The following is a 20559-nucleotide window of genomic DNA, read 5'->3' as shown; positions in this document are numbered from 1 at the left end:
CGGGCTGGGAGCCACGCCCTCGCCCAGGACGGTCAGTGCCGCTGGGCCTTGCGTCCCCAAAGCCGGAGCCCAGGGATGTGGGGATTCCCGTCCCAGGGCCATGCTGTGAAGTCAGCGCTCCTTCCAGCCCCTTGTCTCGTGTCCCAAGCCACCACCATGAGGATTTTGTCCTGACTTTTTGGCTCTTGGCTTCCACGTATCACCCCACTCCCTGAAAGGTGCCACATGGGAGAGAGGTTCCCTTACTGTGGAGGGTACGTCCGGGTGCCACGGCCCAGCCTGGAAACCAGTGGGGCCTGTGTGTCCCCTCAGCACCACGGGCCGTGTGACCCAAGCGTGCCAAGTGCATTTTACTGGATCTGGTGTTAGGCTGAAGACAAGGATTGTGGCGGCTTTAGCGGAGTTGGCAGCATTGTTGCCGGGGAGTGAGCCACCGTTTTAGGAGGCGGAGGCTTGCTGGAGACGGTGTCGCCCAAACTTCCACACCCGCTGTAGCGCCGTCAGCACCCTGAGCCGCACCCTGAGCCGCACGGGCGGACAGTCAAGTGTGTGCGGCCTGAGCTGGGAAGCGCGGTGCCCCAGGTCTCCAGTTCCGTGGCACTCAGCACCTTCACCCTGTCTTGCGCTGTCCCCACCGTCCGTGTCTAGACTTTTCCACCCCCCGCCGAGCCTGATGGCCGCTCCCCCCCCAGCCCCGGCCCCCCTGTCGTGGTCTCTGTCTCTGAAGGGGGCAGCTCTGGGTCCCTCACGGAAGTGGGGCCATGCGGTACGTGTCCCGTGAGACTGGCTGACCTCGCTCAGCGTGACGTCCTCTGGGGCCACCGGTGCGGACGCCGGGACTTGTGTCTAAGGCTGAGTCACCATGCCCTGTACGGGCCGACCGCGGGTTCCCCGGCTGCTTCTGCGTGTTAGCGCCTGTGACTAAGGGGCTCGGCGTGTCTCTCTGAGACCCAGCCGTCCGTCGGGGCACTGGCCCGGAGCGCCCGCTGGGTCCTGGGCTGATCCTGTAAAGCTGTCTCCAGGGCGTGCTGCTCTGTTCCGTACGACGGGCTACCCCGCCGCAGGGCACCTCTCCACTCTCTGTCCCAGTTTCCCTGCAATGCCGCCAGCACGCTCTCCTGGGTTTTGCTAGCAGCCAGCCTAATAGGTTTGAGCAGGGCTTTTGGTTTTGTCACAGACCTCGGTCACTGCAGTAGGCCCTGCCCTGCCTCCCCTGTCCGGCCCCCACCCTCCCCTGTCCCACCCTCCCGTGGTCACCCTCCCCCCCACCCCCCCGCTCAGCCCCCCCGCCCCGCTGCACCCTCTCTTCCAGAAGAATGAATACCTGTTCACAGTGGTGGCGGAGGAGGCGGACGCCCTGCTGCTCGGCCTGCGGTACTCGCCCACCAAACTGCACTTCCTCTTCCTCAGCCAGGACCCGGCGGGTGCCTGGCAAACCCGAGTGACCTTCCGCAGCCCCGCTCTGATGGACAGCCAGTGGCACACGCTGGTCTTGGCCGTGTCTGAAGGATCTTTCTCCCTCACCACGGACTGTGGCCTCCCGGTGGACATGTAGGTAGCCGGATGCCAGGGGAGGGTGGCGTGGGGCCGTGTGCTGCCCAACAAGACGCATCCGGGGCAGGGGGGCAGGGGGGGTGGGGGCCGGACAGGGGAGGCCATCCCAGGTGCGGCCGGCACTGTGCAGGGCGCACTGTGGGCGCTCGGGCGTGTGGGCAAACGGCCGTCGGGAACCATCCCCTGAGGCAGGAGCGCAGGGTCATCGGCGGGGTCCTGTTCTCCGGAAAGGCCAGTGGGAGGGGGCGGATGCAGGCGCCCAGGCTGGGTGCGCTGGACGTGGCGGGGGTGGGGGGTGCCCTGCCGAGCGAGGGTGCCATCGCAGAAGGCCGCAAAGGAAGCTCACAGAGAGCTCAAGCAGCCGAAATGGAGCTGCAGCCTGACCGGAACCCAGCCCCGGCTCTGCGATTTCAGCACATCGTTTGACCCAAGACTCCGTTTGCTTGTCCGGGCTGAGGGAGTGATCAGTCACTAAAACTCCAAATAAACAGGCCGAACCATCCTCTGGTAGCTTCAACCCAGCCCCAGGGCCTCAGAAGCTGGAGTCCGTCCCCTATTCCGCCATCCCCTGTTTGTGAGGCTGGACCAGGGCGCGCGGGGCCCCACAGCTCTGCCAGGGAGTGACGACCCCCATCGCCCTCAGCTTCCACCCTGGCTCACGGGGCTGGGCACTCTCGTTTTTTAAATCACAGATTGTCCAGTTTGCATTAAATCTACCACTATTCCAAATATTACTTGCAAAGGTAGAACCTCACTCTGCTTTGTTGGATGACACTTACTCCCTAATAAAAAGAATCCTTGATATTCAGACACTGTTTAAATATGTCTCTACCACAAGTGCCCCCCATGCCCCCCGAGTACATCAGGGCCTTTACTGGGTGATGACAGTGGGGACCCAGCAGTGGGGACAGCTCTGGGACAGGGAGGAGCACGGGCCAGCGAGGGGGCGGAAGGAGCTGGGGCTGCAGCCGAGCTGCAGGGCCAAGGAGGAACCTGGGCCCTGGGACCGGGCTTCACAGGTGTCATGGCGCACGGAGGGCACACTGTGATCGGAGCTGTGATGGGAGCACGGGTATTCTGGGATGGCGGTCAGGAACTGGCCTCCCCACGGCCAGCTGTAGCCAGACGCAAGGCTGGAGGGAGCAGGTGTGTTTACAGGAGGGTACAGCATCAAGGTGCAGGAGGCAGTGAGGAAATGCACTTGCCTGGCTCGTCTGCCCCAGGGCCCCAGTCAGGGCATCCCCTCCAGCCGGCGCCCGCCTTTCCCCCATCCCCAGGCTTCAGCCTCCACGTCCACATCAAGACCCAGCTCTGGCCACATCTTCCAACATCTCCCAGGTCACCAGCAAGGACCCTTCCCTCCCAGACACCATCCGTTCCCCCACAGGCTTGGTGGAGGGTGGGCAGGCTGGGGACCCAATGCCAGTAGGAGCCACTGAAGGTTCCTGAGAGATGGAGCAGCCACTGAACAGACACCTCTGCAGTCACACCTGCCGAAGACTCTTGTCCTGGGGCAAAGAGCATCCCTCCAATTCAGGTCCAGCAGGACCCGGGAATAGGACCTTGCTTGGAGACGAGCGTCTTCGCAGGTGCGACCAGGTTCATTGAGGTGGTCCTGGAGTAGGGCCGGCCCCCGTCCCAAGTCTGGAGTCCTTCTAAGAAGAGGAGAAGAGGCCCGGAGAAGGCCATGTGAAGACAGAGGCAGAGGACATGACCTGGGCTACAAGCCGGGGAATGCCAGAAGCCCCCAGAAGCTGGAAGAGGCTAGAGGAACCTCCCCTGGAGCCTGCGGAGGGAGCGCGGCCAGGCGGCACCTTGATCTCAGACTTCTGGCCTCCAGAGCTGAGGGTCATCTGCTGTTCAAGCCCCCAGCGTGTGGTGCTCGTTACAGCCGCCCCGGGAAACTGATACCCCGCCTGTGCTGCTTCTCCCTGCGCTTTTCCACATGAATGGGCTGTGACCCTGCTCCCCCATGGCCCTAAAACCACTCTCAAATGTTTTCAGAATGGCTGACGTGCCCTTCCCAGCCACCCTGTCGGTGCGAGGAGCCCGATTCTTCATCGGCAGCCGGAAGAGGACCAAAGGCCTGTTCACGGTAGGTAAGGGAGGGGCTGCCCCAACAGCCATGCTCACAGAGGAGCTGCCACTGCAAGCCTGGTGTCCTCACGCTCTGACTCGACAGATAGGTGTGTGTGCCACGCGGGACCAGGGAGCCCTGAGGTCCCCGGGGGCCCCTTACTCGCCAGGCACATTTCACCATGTTCCCGTGCACACTCATCCTCACTGCCCCCAGAGCTCACACCTTACACCCTCAGGGCCCTGCTCCATGTCTTCTTCCATGGAGACCTTCCCCCACCCCTCAGAAAAGATGGGCCTTGTACCCATCCCCTGTAGCCCTGACCACCCTCAGTCCAGCTGTGTGCTTGCTTATTACCTGTCTCTCCCTTAGACCGCAGGCGGGGGACCTTGTTCCATGAGTGTTCCATTTCCTGCTGTGTTGTGTCTAGACCCATGCCCGATACATGATAGGTGCTTGGTGAATATTTATGGATGGCATGCTTGGGTGGATGGATAGATGGATAGCTGGATGGGCAGGTGGATGGACATATGGCTGGCTGGCTGGCTGGCTGGCTGGCTGGCTGGCTGGGTAGATGGACGGATGAGTGATGGATGAATGGATGGGTGGGTGAACGTATGGGTGAGTGATGGATGGCTGGATGGGTGGATGGATGAATATATGGGTAGATGGATGGACAGGTGGATGAGTGATGGATGGACTATGGTCGACGGATGGATGGATGGGTAGATGAACAGACAGATGGACAGATGGATGGATGAGCAATGCAGCCCAGTCACTCTAGGTTAGTTCACAGGAAAAACCCCTTCCATGACCTAATTACCTTAGAATGGTGTATAGTTCCCCACCGTTGCTCTCAGTGCTCCCCACTCCCCCCAACCAACCAGCAGACTCTTCTCTCCTACCTCTAGAGGTGGATAGGCCCTTCATCCTCCATTCTCACCCCTCCACCAGGGTCTGGACAGGCTGAGCCCAGCGGTCCAGGCGCTCTCTGGCGATGAGGTTCTGAACATGCTGTCCCTCTCTCTGCAGGGCCTGGTGAGGCAGCTGGTCCTGCTGCCCGGCTCAGACGCCACCTCAAGCCTCTGTCCCTGCAGGAGTGCCGAGCTGGCTGTGCTGTCCATCCCCCCTGTCCTGAAGGGTCTCACGGGGAAGCCAGAAGATAATGAGGTGCTAAAATATCCCTATGGTTAGTAGGTCAAAGCCACCCACTCCCCCTCACTGATGGTGGACCCCAAGAACCTTGTCACTTTCCCACCACTCCTGGGAGCAAAGACAGGAGGGTGATTATCAAATTGACAAAGATACTGGCTCCTTTGGACACACCAGCATCATCCAACATTCCTCCAGGTGGCTCGCCCAGTGGCCGCCAAACCCTGCTTGGATGGTGCCCTCAAGGGACCCCTGGTCCTGCTTGGGATGCCCGGGGCTGTTCCCTCACATCATCTTCCTTCTCTTGAGCCTTCTGACTTCCATCTGCTGCCTGTTTTGCCCCCAGACCAGTATTTGGGGTTTTTATCCCCATCCTTCCCTGATAGGCACCTAAATCTCAGCCCCTGCCCCAGTGGGGACCCCGAACTTCGAGAGGCACATTTCAGTTGTCCGTGATCCCCCAGCCCAGAGGGTCCCCTGCACCGTTCTCTTTAGTGTGTGCTTGTGTGTTCTCCATGTAAAGTTACAGTCTGGACGGTTCATATAAGCCACACCCCTGCCCTGGAGCTGCCAAATCCCCTCCCACCACCACTCCGCCAGGCGGGGAGACAGCCCCCACCACTCCCGAGCCTCACGGTCATGCTTCACCAGTCAGGTGGGCCCCAAGAGCATTGTCCACTCGATCCAGTCCTGGGATGTGTTTCCAAACTCCCAGCAGCACAGGCTGCTGCTTTTTTCTTTTTTAAGATTTTATTTATTTATTTGGGAGAAAGAGAATGAGAGAGGGAACACAAGCAGGGGGAGCGGCAGAGGGCGAAGCAGGCTCCCCACTGAGCAGGGAGCCCCATGTGGGGCTCGATCCCGGGACCCTGGGATCATGCCCTGAGCCCAAGGCAGATGCTTCACTGACGGAGCCACCCAGGTGCCCCCCCTGCTGCTTTTTATTTTTTCATGTTGGAGAGCACGTTAATAGCCTATAAATTGGGGCACCTGGAGGGCTCAGTCGGTTCAGCGTCTGACTCTCGGTTTTGGCTCAGGTCATGATCTCAGGGCCGTGGGATCCAGCCCCACGTTGGGCTCCCTGCTCAGTGGTGAGTCTGCTTGAGATTCTCCCTCTGGCCCTGCTCTCTCTCTCTCTCTCTCTCTCTCTCAAATAAATAAATCTTTAAAAAATAGTCTACATATTGATGCAGTTTATTGCCATGACATTTTGAATAATTTTATAGTAACAGTACAATTTTGAATAATTTTTATCGTGAAAGAAGAGACACAGAGGAAAATGATTTCCCTGCACAGTGAAGTTTTCGGGCACTCCATGGAAGTTTCCCACATCCGTCCAGTTACAGCTCAGAACAAGAGGCAGGAGGCAGGGGTGTGAGCCCAGGCCTCCGCCAGGCGCTGATAACATCCAGGTGCCCACAGTGCTGGCCGTCGGCGTGGATGCAGCGCCCACGTCGCTGTGAATCGGCCCCGCAGCATCATCAGGACCAGTGGGCTTGGCCTGAGATGAGGTGTAATCACCAGAAGTGATGGGGTCAAACACCGAAAAACAAGGCAAAACTCAAGTTTATACAAACTCGCGCCAGAGAGGGACAGGTCCGAGAGATGAGCAGGGCAGCAGCGTGACGTCTGAGGCTTTTCCAGGGGAAGATGGGCCGCCCTCTGCAGTGGGCAGGGAGGCCGGCAGGGGAGCCTCGAAGCCTCCGTCCTGTCGTGCGGGGCCTCGATGGAAACCCCTGTGTCCTCCTGTTCCCCAAGTGCGGAGGCAAAGGCAGGACAGCCCGGGTCAGGAGTCCGCCTCCCAGCTCCGTCTTCCTCCAGGAAACCTGCACCTGGACACTCCTCTTCCCTGTCTCCCCCAGAAACCGACATGAGGGTGACGCTGGGCTCCCGGCCTCCGTGCACCAAAGAGGAGGACGCCCAGTTCTGGTTCGACGCCAGCCGGAAGGGGCTGTTCCTGTGTGTGGGCAGCGAGTGGGTCTCCGTGTTAGCAGGTGAGGCGGGCTCTGGGGGCTTACGGCTCTTCTCGAGCCAGCGCGTTACTTGGGGATAGGGAGCGCCCCCCCAGGACAGCAGGCCTGCAGGTTTCATCTGGAATCGCATGTCCTCCTGGGCAGGGCTGGTCACCCCTCTGTGTCTAGTCCCCGTGGCCCCGAGGGGGCAGATTCCTGGTGCCCTGTCTGCCACTCGGAACACAGATGCCAGGCGGTGATGCCAGGAACCTGGAAGCATGCCATTCCCCCGAGTGCTTCCCGCGGGGGGACAAGGAGTCGAGGCTGCTCAGGGCGCCCGGGACGCTCGCCCACAGGAAACGGGAGCTGGCCGCAGCCGCCACCGCTCGCGAGCCTTGACCCCAGTCCCTCGTGCACTTGAGGGCACACCTTCGCAGGGGCAGTTGGGTGGGAATGCCTAGTTCAGACCCGACATATCCGTGCCGTCCAGTCAGTGTCCCTGGCCACCCAGCACACCCTGAAACCCGTGCGGGAGCCAGCAGGCTGCTTTGATGGCCTCTCTGTGACGGAAACATGCGCTCCGGGCAAGTCGCCCTGGAGAAAGCCCTGACTGTGGCTAGAGCTGGGGGGTCAGGGCTCGGGGCCCTGGGGTCGCGCCCCCGTCCTGGGAGGTGTTAACCGGGTCTCCACATTTCTGTCACCAGCCAGAGAAAAGCTGGACTATGTGGAGGAGCATCAGAGCCTGTTCACCAACTCAGAGACTCTGGGCATCGAGGTCTTTGCCATCCCCGAGGCCGGGCTCTTCGTGGCAGCCGCCAACCGCAAAACCACATCTGCCATCTACAAGTGGACGGATGGAAAGTTCGCCTCGTACCAGAACATTCGCACGCACCAAGCCCAGTCCTGGAGACACTTCACCATCGGGAAAAAGGCAAGTCTGCACCCAGCGACCGTCTCGATCCTTTTCATCTTGGGAAAACCCAAAGGTTGGGACTGCTCCTGTAGATGGTCTGGCGACGTATTTCTCATGGTTTCAGTCTTACTCAGGTTCTCAGTGGCTTTCAAAGTCGGACACCTGGCGGGGTCTCTAAATCCAGAATGTGAAGTCTGTTTGGCTTCCCACAAAATAGAAAACAAGACCATTCCTATGACACTGTCCAGTTCTAGGTGGACCCACTGGGGCTCAATTAAAAGCTCGTTGGCCCATTTGATGAGTCGGTCAACAGGGCAGAAATCATCTGGGGAAGGAGACAGACTCACTGCAGGGGGCCGGGCCCGGAGGTGAGGGTGGGACGCTCACAGGCAGCATCGCCCCGCCCCTGCTGCCAGGGCCGGAGGGAGCAGAGGCACGGGCGGTGGGTCTGAGGGGCTGTCCCCAGCATGACCCATTGTCTAATCAGCTCCATCTACACCCTCGACTCCAGGGGCAGTGTCCTGGGGCTGCTGTCCTGCGCCCGGCCCCGGAATAGCTCACTCAGCAGCACGTGTGTGCCAGATACAGCCTGCGCTCACCCAGGCCCGCCCTGAGGATGAACAGGGAGCAGAATGGACAGGCCTCTGCACTCCTGTTGCTCACAGCCCGCCGCGGCTCAGCCGCACTCCCAGTCCCGTGTGGGGAATGGCTGACTGGTGCTCGGGCCTTTTGGTTGGCCACATTTTCATATAAAAAATGTGAACTTTGCATCACGGAAATATCGGGAAATGCAGAAAAACAAGGGGGGAGGGTCTGTCTGGTCAATGAAACAGGTGTGGGGCTTACTGAGCGCACGCTTGCTTCTGGGCTCGGTGGGCGCGCCCCGCACACGGAGCCAGCTTGCCTCCTGGTCCGGTCGCATGCCGGGCACCTGTGTGTCTAACTCAGCTATGTGACAAGCACGGGCTTCTGTATGGGTGGAGGGCATTATGATGTGTTCTGCTCATCCAGGTGATGAAGGACGAGTCTGGGCATGAAGCTGTTTCCGAGTTTGGGGATAGAGATGGGGACAACGGGCTGACAAACACAGACACGTTTAAGGGTCTGGAACGGGATGGACAGATCCACAGAGACGGTGGCCCTCGGACGGAGACGCGGGTGCTCAGAGCCTTGGTGCCAGGCCCCTCGAGTGCACGGCAAGAACCAGTGTCCTGGGTTCTCTTGTTCAGGTCTTCCTGGCTGTGGCTAATTTTGAACCGAATGAAAAGGGTCAGGAGTTCTCTGTCATTTACAAATGGAGCCAGACGAAGCTGAGGTTCACGCCATACCAGAGGGTCCCCACCCACAGTGCCCGGGACTGGGAGGCCTTCGAAGTGGCCGGGGAGCACTTCCTGGCCGTGGCCAACCACCGGGAAGGTAGGCTGTGGCCGTCCACGCGGAAGGAAACCACGGGGGCGGGGTGGGGCTGACTCACCTGCGGATTAACAAATTACAGTAAGTCACACCTGGCCCGGTGCTCTGGGCTGGGCCATCTGACAGCGACGTCTGAGGCGAGCACACCTGAGCACCTTCCCCCCGTCCAGGTAGGAAGACAGGCGTGCAGTCTGTGTGGGTGCCTGTCCAGGAGAGTGGTTATGGGAACATGGGCCAGACCACCTCGTTTGAAACTAACCAACTGACTAACTAACTAGCTGGCCCCCTCGGAGGAGGAATTGGCTGAAATAGGTGTGAAGGTGAGCTGCTGGACCGGCAGAGGGACGGTGGTGTGGGCAGTGTGCCGGCAGAAGGATGCGGGGCGTTGTCTCGTGCCCTCTAGACACAAACTCTGTGATGCAGTGGGCACGGTGGGGGACGGGCCTGTCAAGGCTGGGGGCCTGGTTTCTGGGCCGGTGACCACCTGAGTGGCCGCAGCTGGCCCCTCCTGGTCGTGTAACTCCGGAGGGCAGGGTCTGAGGCAGCGGGCCCTGTAGGGCATCTGCGGCCAGGGAGCTCTGTAGGGACCCCACTCATGGGCAGGGGGGCCCCAGGAGCCCGCTAACCAGTGCTCCCTGGGGAAGGAGCGTTCCGGGAGTAGCTCGCTCCGCCAGAGGGGCTCCAGGGAGCACGATGTGAACAGAAGGTGCGAAGGCCTGAGCTGGGGGTACAGTGAGGGCGGCGGGGTCGTCAGGCAGGGGGGAGAGGTGAGGCCGGGATCCCATCTCTAAGACGGAAGGCCATGGGGGCAAGGGTCCGGAGTCTCCAAAGGAGGGACCCAGGGAGGGCTTTCCCGTGGGCACAGGGGCAGGGAGCACAAGGCTGCTCAGGGAAGTTGCCCAGCGGCCAGAGTCCTGACGGCACCGGACAGACCCCCGGGCCCTGGGGCAGGTCCAGGGCAGGCTGCCGTGAGGGGATGTCTGCCTGTGGTCTCTGACGGCAGCTGCCTGGCTTGCAGGTGACAACCACAACATTGACAGTGTCATCTACAAGTGGAACCCGAGGACCCGCCTCTTCGAGGCCAACCAGACCATTGCTACGTCCGGCGCCTACGACTGGGAGTTCTTCACCGTGGGGCCCTACTCGTTCCTGGCAGTGGCCAACGCCTTCAACGGCACGTCCACAAAGCTGCACTCCCACCTGTATGTCTGGCTCTTCGGCTCCTTCCAGCTATTCCAGGCCTTCCTGGTAAGGAGCCGGCGGGAGCCCCGTGTCCCGCCTCCATCAGGCCTCCTGGCAGCTGGAGACGCAGGACACAGGACCTGGGGACCCCAAGAGGCAGGAACAGCGCCGGTTCCAGGCCCCCCTCACCCAGGCACTACCCCCACAGGAGGCTCAGGCCAAGTCCGTGGAGCCCAACAACAAGGTGGGAGGGGCCCTGCCCTGCCCTCCCTCTGGCACCGAGCTTCCTGGGCAGCACTAGGTGCTCAGAGGGCCCTGTGGTCCCTGGGTGGGTGCCGGCCATGGGACTGGCCTTCCCATGGGTGTCGGGCTCCTGCCCTGGGGCAGCCGGGCTGCAGGCCCCTGACCTGGCCAAGTATGGGGGCGGGGGGGCCCTGCCCACTTGCACTTCTGACTGTGTGGGTCCCTCAGCTGGTTCCAGGCTCCATGGGGCAGGCTGGCAAAGCCTTTGAGTGGAGCAAGGCGCGACGAGTGTTTATCAGGGCGGGACAGGGCCCGGCGCCCTGGGGAGCCGACTTGACTCTGGTCCTGGCCGAGGGTCCTGGCGAGGAGGCACAGGGGCTGGGCAGGGCCCACACCACCCATCTCAGACCGAAGGGCAGGCGCTTCCCTGTTGCTGAGGGAGCTGTGGGCACTCCATCTCTACTTACTGAGATCATGATGGAGAGCGTGTCACCGGCAACATGACTCCTTCCTCCCCGGATCCTTCCGGAACATCCCTTGCTTGTTTATCTGGCCCCTCGTTCGCCCAGCAGAAATGCTTTGAGGGCTCTCTGTGCCCTGGGGTGGTGACTCCTTTGTCGTTGGACATCGGGGGCAGAGGAGGAAACGCACCAAGCCCCCCTCCTGCTGGGTCTGCTGGGAAATGGGAAGGGCAGTGGGGGCTGTGCCAAGCAGCCCCCACACTGAGACCAGCCCCGTGCAGAAAGCCTGGGGAGACTGAAAGCTGCTGGAATATTCCACGTGCACCGTCTCCTCTAGCACAAGCCTGGAGGCCGCCTACCGGGTGGGTCTCAAACACGAGGAGAAAGATGATGTTCCAGACTGCAGGCTTCCTCTGCAGGCAGCTCCTCCACGGCATGGCTCCCCAGCGGGTGGCATCAGGCATGTGGGAAGTGGAGCCCGGGGCGCTAGGAGAGCCCCCAGTGCAGGGACCAGGCCAGCACGCTCTGGAGAACAGCTCTTGCTCGTTCCTCCGCCATCCAGGGCTGCACCGTTCATGCCTGGCGGTGGAGGCCGACCTGCTGCCCGCTGCCCGTCGCCCGCCCCCTGCCGTCTGCCTTACAGCACTCACAGTGCAGCCGGGGCATCACGTCCAGTGTCCACGCGGTGGTCGGCGCCCTCGGGGAGGGACGTGAGGACAAGCCGCAGAGGGGGCGGCCGGGTCTGCGATGGGCAGGCAGAAGGCGGCGGCCGAGAAATGCCGCGCTGGGTGGCCCCCGGCTGCGGTGGGCAGGAGGGAGTGGCCAGGCGGCCGTGCCCGGCACGGGGGAGGCGGGTGGCCATGCCAGAGCGACACTGAGGCACATGTGGGAAGCCGGTTCCCGAGCTCGACCCTGAGTTTGCCGGCAGGAGGAGGTCATTCCTGGGGCTGCCATTCCTGAGCGGGGGCACCCCGGGAGCAGAGGGACCGGGGTGGGCGTGATTCCTTGCAGCCACGCGCCTTGCTACAGGCTGAGCCAGGCGGGCGGAAAGCGCCAGAACCAGGAGCTTCGCCCACCTCCTCCCACTCGGTCCTCACAGAGGACCACGCTGAGTGCTGCCGCAGTCTCCCTTTACACCTGGGGACACTGAGGCACAGGGTTCCGGGACAGCGCCTGGCAGAGCTGGGATGGAACCAGGTGGTGCGGTCTAGTGCTCTGTTCAGTGTTGGACAGAGTCCTCGAGCAGGAGCTCCTTCTCCTTCTCACCATCGCGGTGAGGCCAGGACCCCCGAAAACAGCTCGGCCGGCCTGGGGCAGAGCTGTCCCCCAACAACGGGCCTGGGTGTGTGTTTGCCAGTTTAGGAAAACGTTCAGCGATGGGCGGGGAGCCGACCTCGGGTAGGATTCGCAAGGGGCCTGGACAGCAGGGCCGGTGGCTGAGGGTGACGATGTGGCATGGAGCAGCTGTCTAAGGGCCTGGGCAGGTGACAGGCTGACGGCAGCTCGTGTGGGAACCCCGTGAGCTCTAAACAACCTCCAGTGTCACCAGGGTCACATGGCTGCCCGGCCCAGGGAGGGGTCCAGGCGCTCACACATCTGGAACCCGCACGAGGGGCGACCACAGGAGCTGAAGGCTTTATTTTGAAGGAAGATGCAGGATGATTGCTTCCAGGTAGCTAATGGGCGGGTGGGAGACAGGGGAGCAAGCCCCTGGAATGTCCCAAGAGCAGGGTCCCGTAGCCAGCATAGAAGGTCACCCACTCCAGGTCTTGAGCACGGCCGACAAACCATGCATTTGGAAGGAATCGAGTTCCTGCCGTGGGTTGGGATCGCATTTGGGAGATTATCATCCTGTGGCTACCCACACCGTGATCCTAAATCGCCTACACTTGAACAAAAGGCCAGGTTAGAAAGCTGCCTTCATCAGGGACCACAACCAGATGCTGCCCACCATCGTCCTCATCAGTGACCACGAACGGACGTCGCGGGGTCCCCAGCTGTTTGGTAAAGGACCCGAAACATGAAATAGTCAAGCTCAAGTGTAGACGTACACCCGCACTGGACCAAACCACGCTAACTCTAGGAACACGAGGAATTTAAAAAATTGTAATTGCCCTCGGGTGATTGTAATTACCCTAATTACCTTTTAAATTCTAATTACCTTCAGAAGTATTCAAGAAGACATCACATTTATAGAGTCAATACAGAATGCCGTGAAAGGACAGAGTTCTCGGGTATTAAAAATACAGTTGCTGGCCTTACAAGAAGATCCTCGTCAAGCGGACTGGAAGATCAAGGCCGGGGATGCTTCTAGAATGTAGAATAAGATGAGGCAGACAGAGGGGATCGACCGGGAGATCCAGCAGGAGTGACGCGGGAGCAGAGAGCAATGGGGCCATCGAGGGGCTCCCCAGACCTGGCAACGCCCCGTCAGCTGGGGGGCGCTGGCCCTGGAGACCAGCTCAGAGAGGCTCAGGCCGCCGCGCGCTGCAGGTTTCTCACCCGGGTTCCAAAGGAGACCACTTTCAGTCTGAATTCTGTGTGCCATGCTGTGGGCGGGAGAAGGAGCCCAGGCCATGACAAGTGTCCGTGGCTTCCTGCCACCAAGGGTTAGCCCTCACCGGGGTGAAGCACCACGAGGGTCCCCGGGTCTCCTCTGCCATGCGGCTGCTCCATCCGAGGAGAGGCGGAAAGCCCCCACTGGCCGTCACCCCCAGCTCAGTGTCGGCGCCCGTTGGCCAGCACTGGTCACATGAGCTGGCGCAGCTGCATGGGACGCGGGAAATGTGGGTGAGGTGCTGTCCTCAAGGTGTGCACCTGCACACACGGGAGTCTCCAGACACAGGGAGCCAGAGTCGGAACTGTGGCTCCAACCAAGGACGGGGGTGAAGGCAAGTTCCAAGTTCCCGACGGCCCCGGGGTGGGGGGGAGAGTCCAGGAGAGGGAGGATTAGGGAAGAGGAGGCCTGCATGGACGTGTGGGCTGACAGGTGTGAAGACAGGGTGGAAGAACGAAGGTGCAGGCAGAGCCCCAGGAGAGTCTGCTTGACCTGCATGTGGGGACCGTCTCCAGGGGCGGCACGGAGCTCCTCCCACCACTGAAACCCCCGAGAAGGGCTAGGCTCCGCGGGAGTGACATTGGGAGGCGGCCAGGGCACCGTAAGTGCCAACAGCGACATCTCAATCCTGGAGTCACCCTGTGGACAGAGTCTGCAGGCTTGGTCTGGAGTCTGACACTAAGTGCTTATGTTGGGGTTCCTTAGCAGAGGGACAAGGGCAGGGGGAGGTGAAGGAGGGTAGGAGCCCCATATCATCTTCCTAGAGCTCCAGGAGTCAGAGGGGTCTCCCAGGAACCCCTTATAACGGGGACAGTCACCCACAGCCCCCAGGCAGGGGCCCAGGCCCGGCATGGCAGGCTGGGCTCCCAGACCAGCCAGACCAGATGGCTGTGGGCCCTGCCCTGTGCTTGGGGAGTGGTTTCTCCTGTTCCTGACAGCCTCATGCCAGAAACCCTGGGATTTCCATTGATGGCAACTGTTCTTGCCTCCCCCTCTGAAAAGCCTTTCTGCCATTTGCAGAGCTATTTGAAGGGAGGTCTGCGGTTGCCCTTGCTTAGCTGGCTCATGAGTCCCCCTCAGGCCCATTTCACAGATGAGGACACTGAGCTGGGAAGTGAGGGGACCCAGCCGGGGACAGAGGTGGTGCGTGGAGGAGCCAGTCCATCCATACAAGGCCCCATCGTCTGGGGGAGGAGCCTGAAGTCTGGCCCGAGGCCCCGGAAGGGGTCCCTGGGGACGTGTGTCTCCTCACTGTGCCTGTGTGTGTGGCTTGTCCCTCTGAGAGACTCCCAGCTCTCTATCAACATGGGGTTCAGGACAAGAGGCTGAGCGTTGCTGAGCAGACTCACCCAGGGTTGTAGCCCGCTCTGGAGGGCAGGTAGGAGACGTTCCTGGAACGCGGCTTCGGGACTCCATCCTCAGCGACATAGGTGGTACACGAGCCAGCCCCGAGGGTAGCAGCTGCTCTGCACTTTCAGGCAGCATCTGAGAGCCAGCCCCGGTCTGCAGGGGGGCTGTCCCAGGAGCCAGAACTCTGGGGGCTGCTGTCCCCCGACCCTGCAGGCCACTGAGGGAGGCCCCGGGGCAGCCAGCTACTTCGCACCCTTGCCCAAAGGCCTTCCCTTACACGCCCCATCTCCTCACGCCTCAGTAATGCCTCAAACCCCAGAAAACCCCACTTTCATGTTTTGCCAGCATTTTTCGCATTGTTGTTTAAATCCTTTTAGGTCCTGGCATTGCATTAGTGTGTTTACTGTTTGAAGTTTTGCAGCATCTTTGTGACCGTGAGCTTTGAAGCAGGCAAGGCTGGGTGCTTTGAAAGCCTGTGTGCTCGGAGAGGTGCTGACCTCGCAGGGGCCTTTTCTGGACATGGGGGGCAGAGGGTGTTTGAGGAGCGTGCACACGGACTGTGCTGGGAAGGAGCCGGGGGGCGGTGGGCGTCCGAGTTCAGCTCGGGAGGAGGCCCCGGCTGTCCAGGCTTTGTGGCTGGTGTGAATGGGAGGCTGGCTGCTTACCCTGGGACACATTCCCCAGCCCCACCTCTCTCACCAGGAATTCCAGAACCTTCCTGCAGGCGGCAGAGACCAAGGCTCCAATGACTTGGCCTCATCATCTTAGAGCAATGGAGGCCGGAGCTGGGTGTGTCCAGGAAGGCACGAACTCCATCTATGGGAAATCCAGCCTCCAGCTGCTGGGATTTCTGCCCCCTGAGCTTACTGGCTGTGGGGCCTGTGGTCACGGTCATCAAATGTGGACCCAGCGTGGAGGGGTAGGGGAGGGGAGGGGAAGCAGTTGACCACGTCGGGGTTTGTTGCCCGGGAGGCAGCCTGATGCGTGTGAGGGGACGGCCGGGTCCCCACGGGACCCCGGGCGGAGAGAGTCTGAAGTACAAGGGACTCGGGGCATCTGGCAGGGGAGGGACAGACAGGGTGCTGCCGGGTGGTCAACGGGTGTGTGGGGGCAGCGGGTGAAACTGGGGGCTTCTCAGAACTTCGTTTCCACGGAGCACGTAAACGTCCAGGAAGGAGTCGGAAGACAGGCAAGAACGTCGGGTTGAGATCTGCACCTGAGAGCTGGGTGCTGTGAGCACCCCTCGGCGGGCAGCACTGCTGGGCGGCCCCGGGAAGGGGGCTTCCTCTTGGCATCTTCTGTTTGCTCAGGGGGCAGGCAGCCGGGGGAGGGGGCCCAGAAGTCGGCCAGGGAGGGTGCTGCCCCCCCTGCAGCCTCCCAGGATGGGACCCTCACCCACCCTGGCCAACTGCCTGCCGTGAGGACAGCAGCATCCCTACCCTGGGGTCCTCTGGGGGGCGGCCTGTCTCCCCCTGGCAGCACGCCCTGCCTCCCTGTTCTGCTCCGCAGGCACCCCCAGACCTCGATTCTTTGCTCCATCGAAGCCAGAACCCAAGGGCCTCCTGGCCTAGCCTGATCCTCTGATTACTGGGAGCCCACCCACCCTTGAGGGAGGCCATCAGGGGCTCCAAGTGCGCCTGGCTGCTGAGTCCCCAGAGCGCCATCATCCTGGCCAGGCGCTTGGGCAGCCTGCCAGGCACTGTGCCGGGGCTGTCGGGGCAGGCACCAGGGGAATTCCGTTGGGAAGGGGGAGCCCGCCCAGCCCAGCAGGTGCCCGGCCACCTCACCAGGTGCCAGGCAGGGTTTGGCAGGGCTGTTTGAAGTGGGAATTTCTTCTCTCTCTGATGAGTCCCTAATGCACCTAGAACTCAGGAGCCGCCTGACATCAGGCCCCAGGCCCCTGTGCCCCCTGCCCAGGCTGGCGCAGCCGTGGGCAAAGATGCTCCCCACTCTGGCTTCCAAGCGGGAGGAGCCCGGCCTCTGGCTGAGGGCGCGGGTGTTGGCCCTGTTCTGTGAGGGGCTCTGGCAGCCCTGTGGGGGAAGGAGGGGTCATTGACGGCCAGCGGCTGTGACCCCGGGGGGCCTCCTGTGGGTCTCTGCCACCCTCTACCCAGATGAAATACCAGATGCCTAGCTCAGCTTGCATTCTGGGTAAATGATGAGTAATTTTTTAGTAAAAGCATGTCCCCAGTAGTGCATGGGATACACACAGGCTGAAAAATCATTGTTTAACTGGAATTCAAATTGAATGAGATACCCCCGTCCTTGCAGTATCGGGGGGACACACCGACTGGAGGCAGGCTGAGGACCCCTCTAAGCCTCACACACACCTGAGTGCTCCTTCCTGCTGCCAGCCACACCCTCGGCCTTCCTCCTCGCCTCTGGGACCTCCTCTGCCCCCTGTGCTCCCGGAGCCGCCCACAGCCCCTCCTCAGCCCCCCATCTGTACACGCTTCCCATGCTGGGACTGAAGACAAGGGAACAGGCTGAGGGTCACACAAATTGGAGCTGGGAGGAAGCCCTGGCACCTGGAGAGAGCCTCTCCTCAGACCCCCTGCTGGCCACTTGTACTGCAAGCGTGTGCACGTGTATATGCATACAGGTGTGTGCGTGTGTGTACACAGGTGCATGAGTGTGCATGCAGCACATACAGTTGTGTGTGTGCGCACGTGTGTGCATGCAGGCACATGCAGGTGTATGTGTGTTCAGGTGTGGGCAAGTGTATATAGGTGCACGAGTGTGCAAGCACACGCACGTGTGTGCACGCGTGAGCACGCAGGCACACGCAGGTGTATGTGTCTTCAGGTGTGGGCGAGTGTATATAGGTGCACGAGTGTGCAAGCACACGCAGGTGTGTGTGCATGTGTGCATGCAGGCACACGCAGGTGTATGTGTGTGGGTGTGGATGTGTGTGCACAGGTGCATGAGTGTGCATGCAGGCACACTTAGGTGTGTGTGCATGTGTGGTAATGTATGTGTGTGCGTGCAGACTTGTGCATTTACAAGCGTGCAGTTTCCCAGCGGCGTGGTTTCCTCCACACAGGCCTGGAGGGAGCCTGTAGTCTAGCGGGCTGACGACTACTGTGTGGCTTCTGAGGAGTCGCAGAGCTGCCCTGTGGGACTCTCTGCACAGGTGTGGGTCCCTAGCGGGTGTCCTGTGGACAATGCTGATGGCTCCATGGGCCCCAAGTGTCTCTGAGCGGTGAGGTGGCCCCAGGGGACAGAAATAGTGCCACCTCATGGAGCCGCAGTGAGGAGAGGACACACTCATCCAAAGGAGCTTTAGCCCAGCTCCTGGAGCCAGCAGGGAGTCAGTGACCACCAGGTGTGCGGGCCCCTTTGCCCTTGTCCTAGTGAGTTTTATTCTTTTAGCTGAAACTCGCCTGTTCCTGCTCCTCAGGACTGGCCAGACCCGTTTCTGGAGGCCCTGGACTAGGAGCCCATTCAGGGGCTGTGGGAGGACTGTTCTCTGAACCTGGCCGGTTGGCTGGGCCACGGCAGACCATGGCACCCTCTGCTGGGTGTGGAGAAAACGCCACCAGGGCCGCAGAGTTTGTTCTTTGCTCCGTGGCTAGGGTTGCCTGTCGTCAGGGAGACAAGCAGGCAGGCTGGGCCGCACACCCCAAGTTTGCATGTGGGGACAGCGACATCCAAGCAGGTGACAGATGTGCCAAGGAGAGGGAGGCATGTGAAGCCTGGCCCTGGCTGGTCTGGGATGTGAGATGTCCCTCGAGCACAGGCCTCACTGGGCTTTGGGAAGCCGGGGGGGATGCAGTGGCGGACCCAGGGTGCTCCTGCAGTGTAGCCAGCTCTGGTCCAGCCGGGACCACCCGGGCCCGCACAGGGAGGACCTGCCCCAGGGGGACGCACTGTCCCCAGGGAAGCAGCCCAGTCCCCAGCTTGCCCACTGCGTGGCTTTGGGCATCCATGCGTCCCTGGGCCCGGGCCCTAGTTGATGCAACAGAAATCCTCCGAGACCCCGGCCCTGAGCATGACCCCAAAATGTACAGGAGGAAGGGTGCTAACAGCTACCTGCTGCCCAAACACAAGGAGTGTCCCTGTGTGAGGGGGCACGGCAGTCAGCGGGGATGCTTTCTTTAAGGTATGGGGACTTTCTGCCCTCGGCTTGCTGTAGGAGCTACACAGCAAACGGACGTGCCTCAGACGGACCTAAAGTCCTGAAAACCAATCTCTTTCTTGCTTCGGGGGAGGCTGTGGAACACGGACCCTGGATGTGTTATCCCGTGCCGACTGTCTGGGCAGCAGGAAAAGCTGCAAGTTACCCTTGGGAGGAAGGAACGGACCGTCCACCTTCCACCTGTGCCCGGGGCCTCACACGCTGCCGACCCCACGCTTTCCTCCCTCACGCGGCTCCCCCTGCGCCCCTCCGCGGGGCAGGTGCATGGAGTGCACGGAGCGCCTCCTCCGGGCTCTGCCTTGGCCACGTGGAGGATCAAAGATGAGGAAGACATGTTGGCTTTTGCCAATATTTTTGGTTTTACACATTGGGTGTGAAGCGGTTTCTCCGTGTCTTCAAAGTTGTAATTCCAGGGACCAGAGATAGCAGGCACGTCCCCCACCGCCATTTGCTGGCTTCCTGTAGTTCATTTGTGAAATATCTATTCAGGTCTTTGCCCACATTTTACTTTTTCTTCTGTCTTCATTATTGGTGTGCAGGAGTAACAGCTGTAACAGCACGGGGTCCTCGCCACCCGTGCACACTCCGCGGTCCGCGTGCGCCCTGAGCTCACCTCCCGGGGGGCCGCGCATCCGCCCGCACACGCTCGCCTGCCCCCGCGGCTGCCTCCAGCCTTCCCCGTAAAGCGGGCCCCCTGGCAATTCGTTCTGTCAGTCTGTCTGAAAATGACCTTAGCTGGCCTTCATTTGTGAAGGCTATTTTCACTGGTTTTAGAATTCAGGGCTTACATGTTTTCCGTTCGATGACGCTGAGGATGTTTTTCCGTGAACGCTGAGCTTCCCTCCTCCGTGGTGTCGCTGCGCCCTGTGGTCCCAGATGTGTCTTCTCCCGCTGCCTTCAGGCTTCTCGCTCTGTCTTCTTTGTCAGCTGCCTTTGTCCAGGCGTGGATCTTTATTTATTCTCCTCTGGGTCTCTGATCTTCTTGGATCTGTGGTTTGGTGTTTTTAATCAAATTTGGAAACATTTTAGCCCTCATGCATGTAAATGTTTCCTTCTGTCTTCTCTTTTCCTTTCCTTTGGGAACTCCACTCACCTGTGGGTTAGGTCGCCTCATATCGTCCCATGGAGCATGGGTTCTGTTCACGTGTGTGAGAACCTTTTTCCCCTTTGTGTGCTTCCATTTGGGTAATTCCTGTTGGTGTCCCTTCGGTTCCCCGATTGTCCCTTCTGGACGGCCAGGGGGCTGTCGGTCCCATCCCATGAATGTTTGAATCTAGATATTACCTTTCAGTCACGGGATTGCTCTTCTGCTGCTGTGGTGTTGACAGCTGCCCGGACGTCCCCATTCCTTGCTCGCCGCGTGCGTATTTCCCCAGAGGCTCTCGTCGGACTCATCGGAGAGTCTGCGTCTGCCAGCTTCAGTGTTTGTGGCTGTTCGTACATTTCTGTTCAGTTTTTTCTCTCAGTTGTAGATCACACCTGCCTTCTGCATGAGCCTCCAGCCTCTCGACTTGTTTGTCCCTGGGTCCCTGGACACTGGCCCCAGGTGTGCAGCTCAGGAGCTGGA

The 20559-nt window shown here is 60.8% G+C and overlaps 1 protein-coding gene across 1 annotated transcript in view; it reads left to right on the top strand.

Moving 5' to 3' along the window:
• The window catches only part of TSPEAR (thrombospondin type laminin G domain and EAR repeats), a 51491-nt gene that overhangs the window by 24783 nt on the left and 6149 nt on the right, over positions 1-20559 (top strand). Inside the window, exons 4-10 of the mRNA XM_073887055.1 lie at positions 1313-1551; positions 3559-3649; positions 4664-4820; positions 6646-6777; positions 7440-7666; positions 8878-9064; positions 10080-10309. Of these exons, the coding sequence (XP_073743156.1) occupies positions 1313-1551; positions 3559-3649; positions 4664-4820; positions 6646-6777; positions 7440-7666; positions 8878-9064; positions 10080-10309 (1263 nt within the window). The remainder of the gene's footprint in view (positions 1-1312; positions 1552-3558; positions 3650-4663; positions 4821-6645; positions 6778-7439; positions 7667-8877; positions 9065-10079; positions 10310-20559) is intronic.

Source organism: Callorhinus ursinus, unplaced genomic scaffold (assembly GCF_003265705.2).
Source record: "Callorhinus ursinus isolate GAN/ISIS: 27379988/994484 unplaced genomic scaffold, GSC_fseal_2.0 scaffold75, whole genome shotgun sequence".
Classification (NCBI taxonomy): domain Eukaryota; kingdom Metazoa; phylum Chordata; class Mammalia; order Carnivora; family Otariidae; genus Callorhinus; species Callorhinus ursinus.
This window is presented reverse-complemented; position numbering and strand designations above follow the sequence as displayed.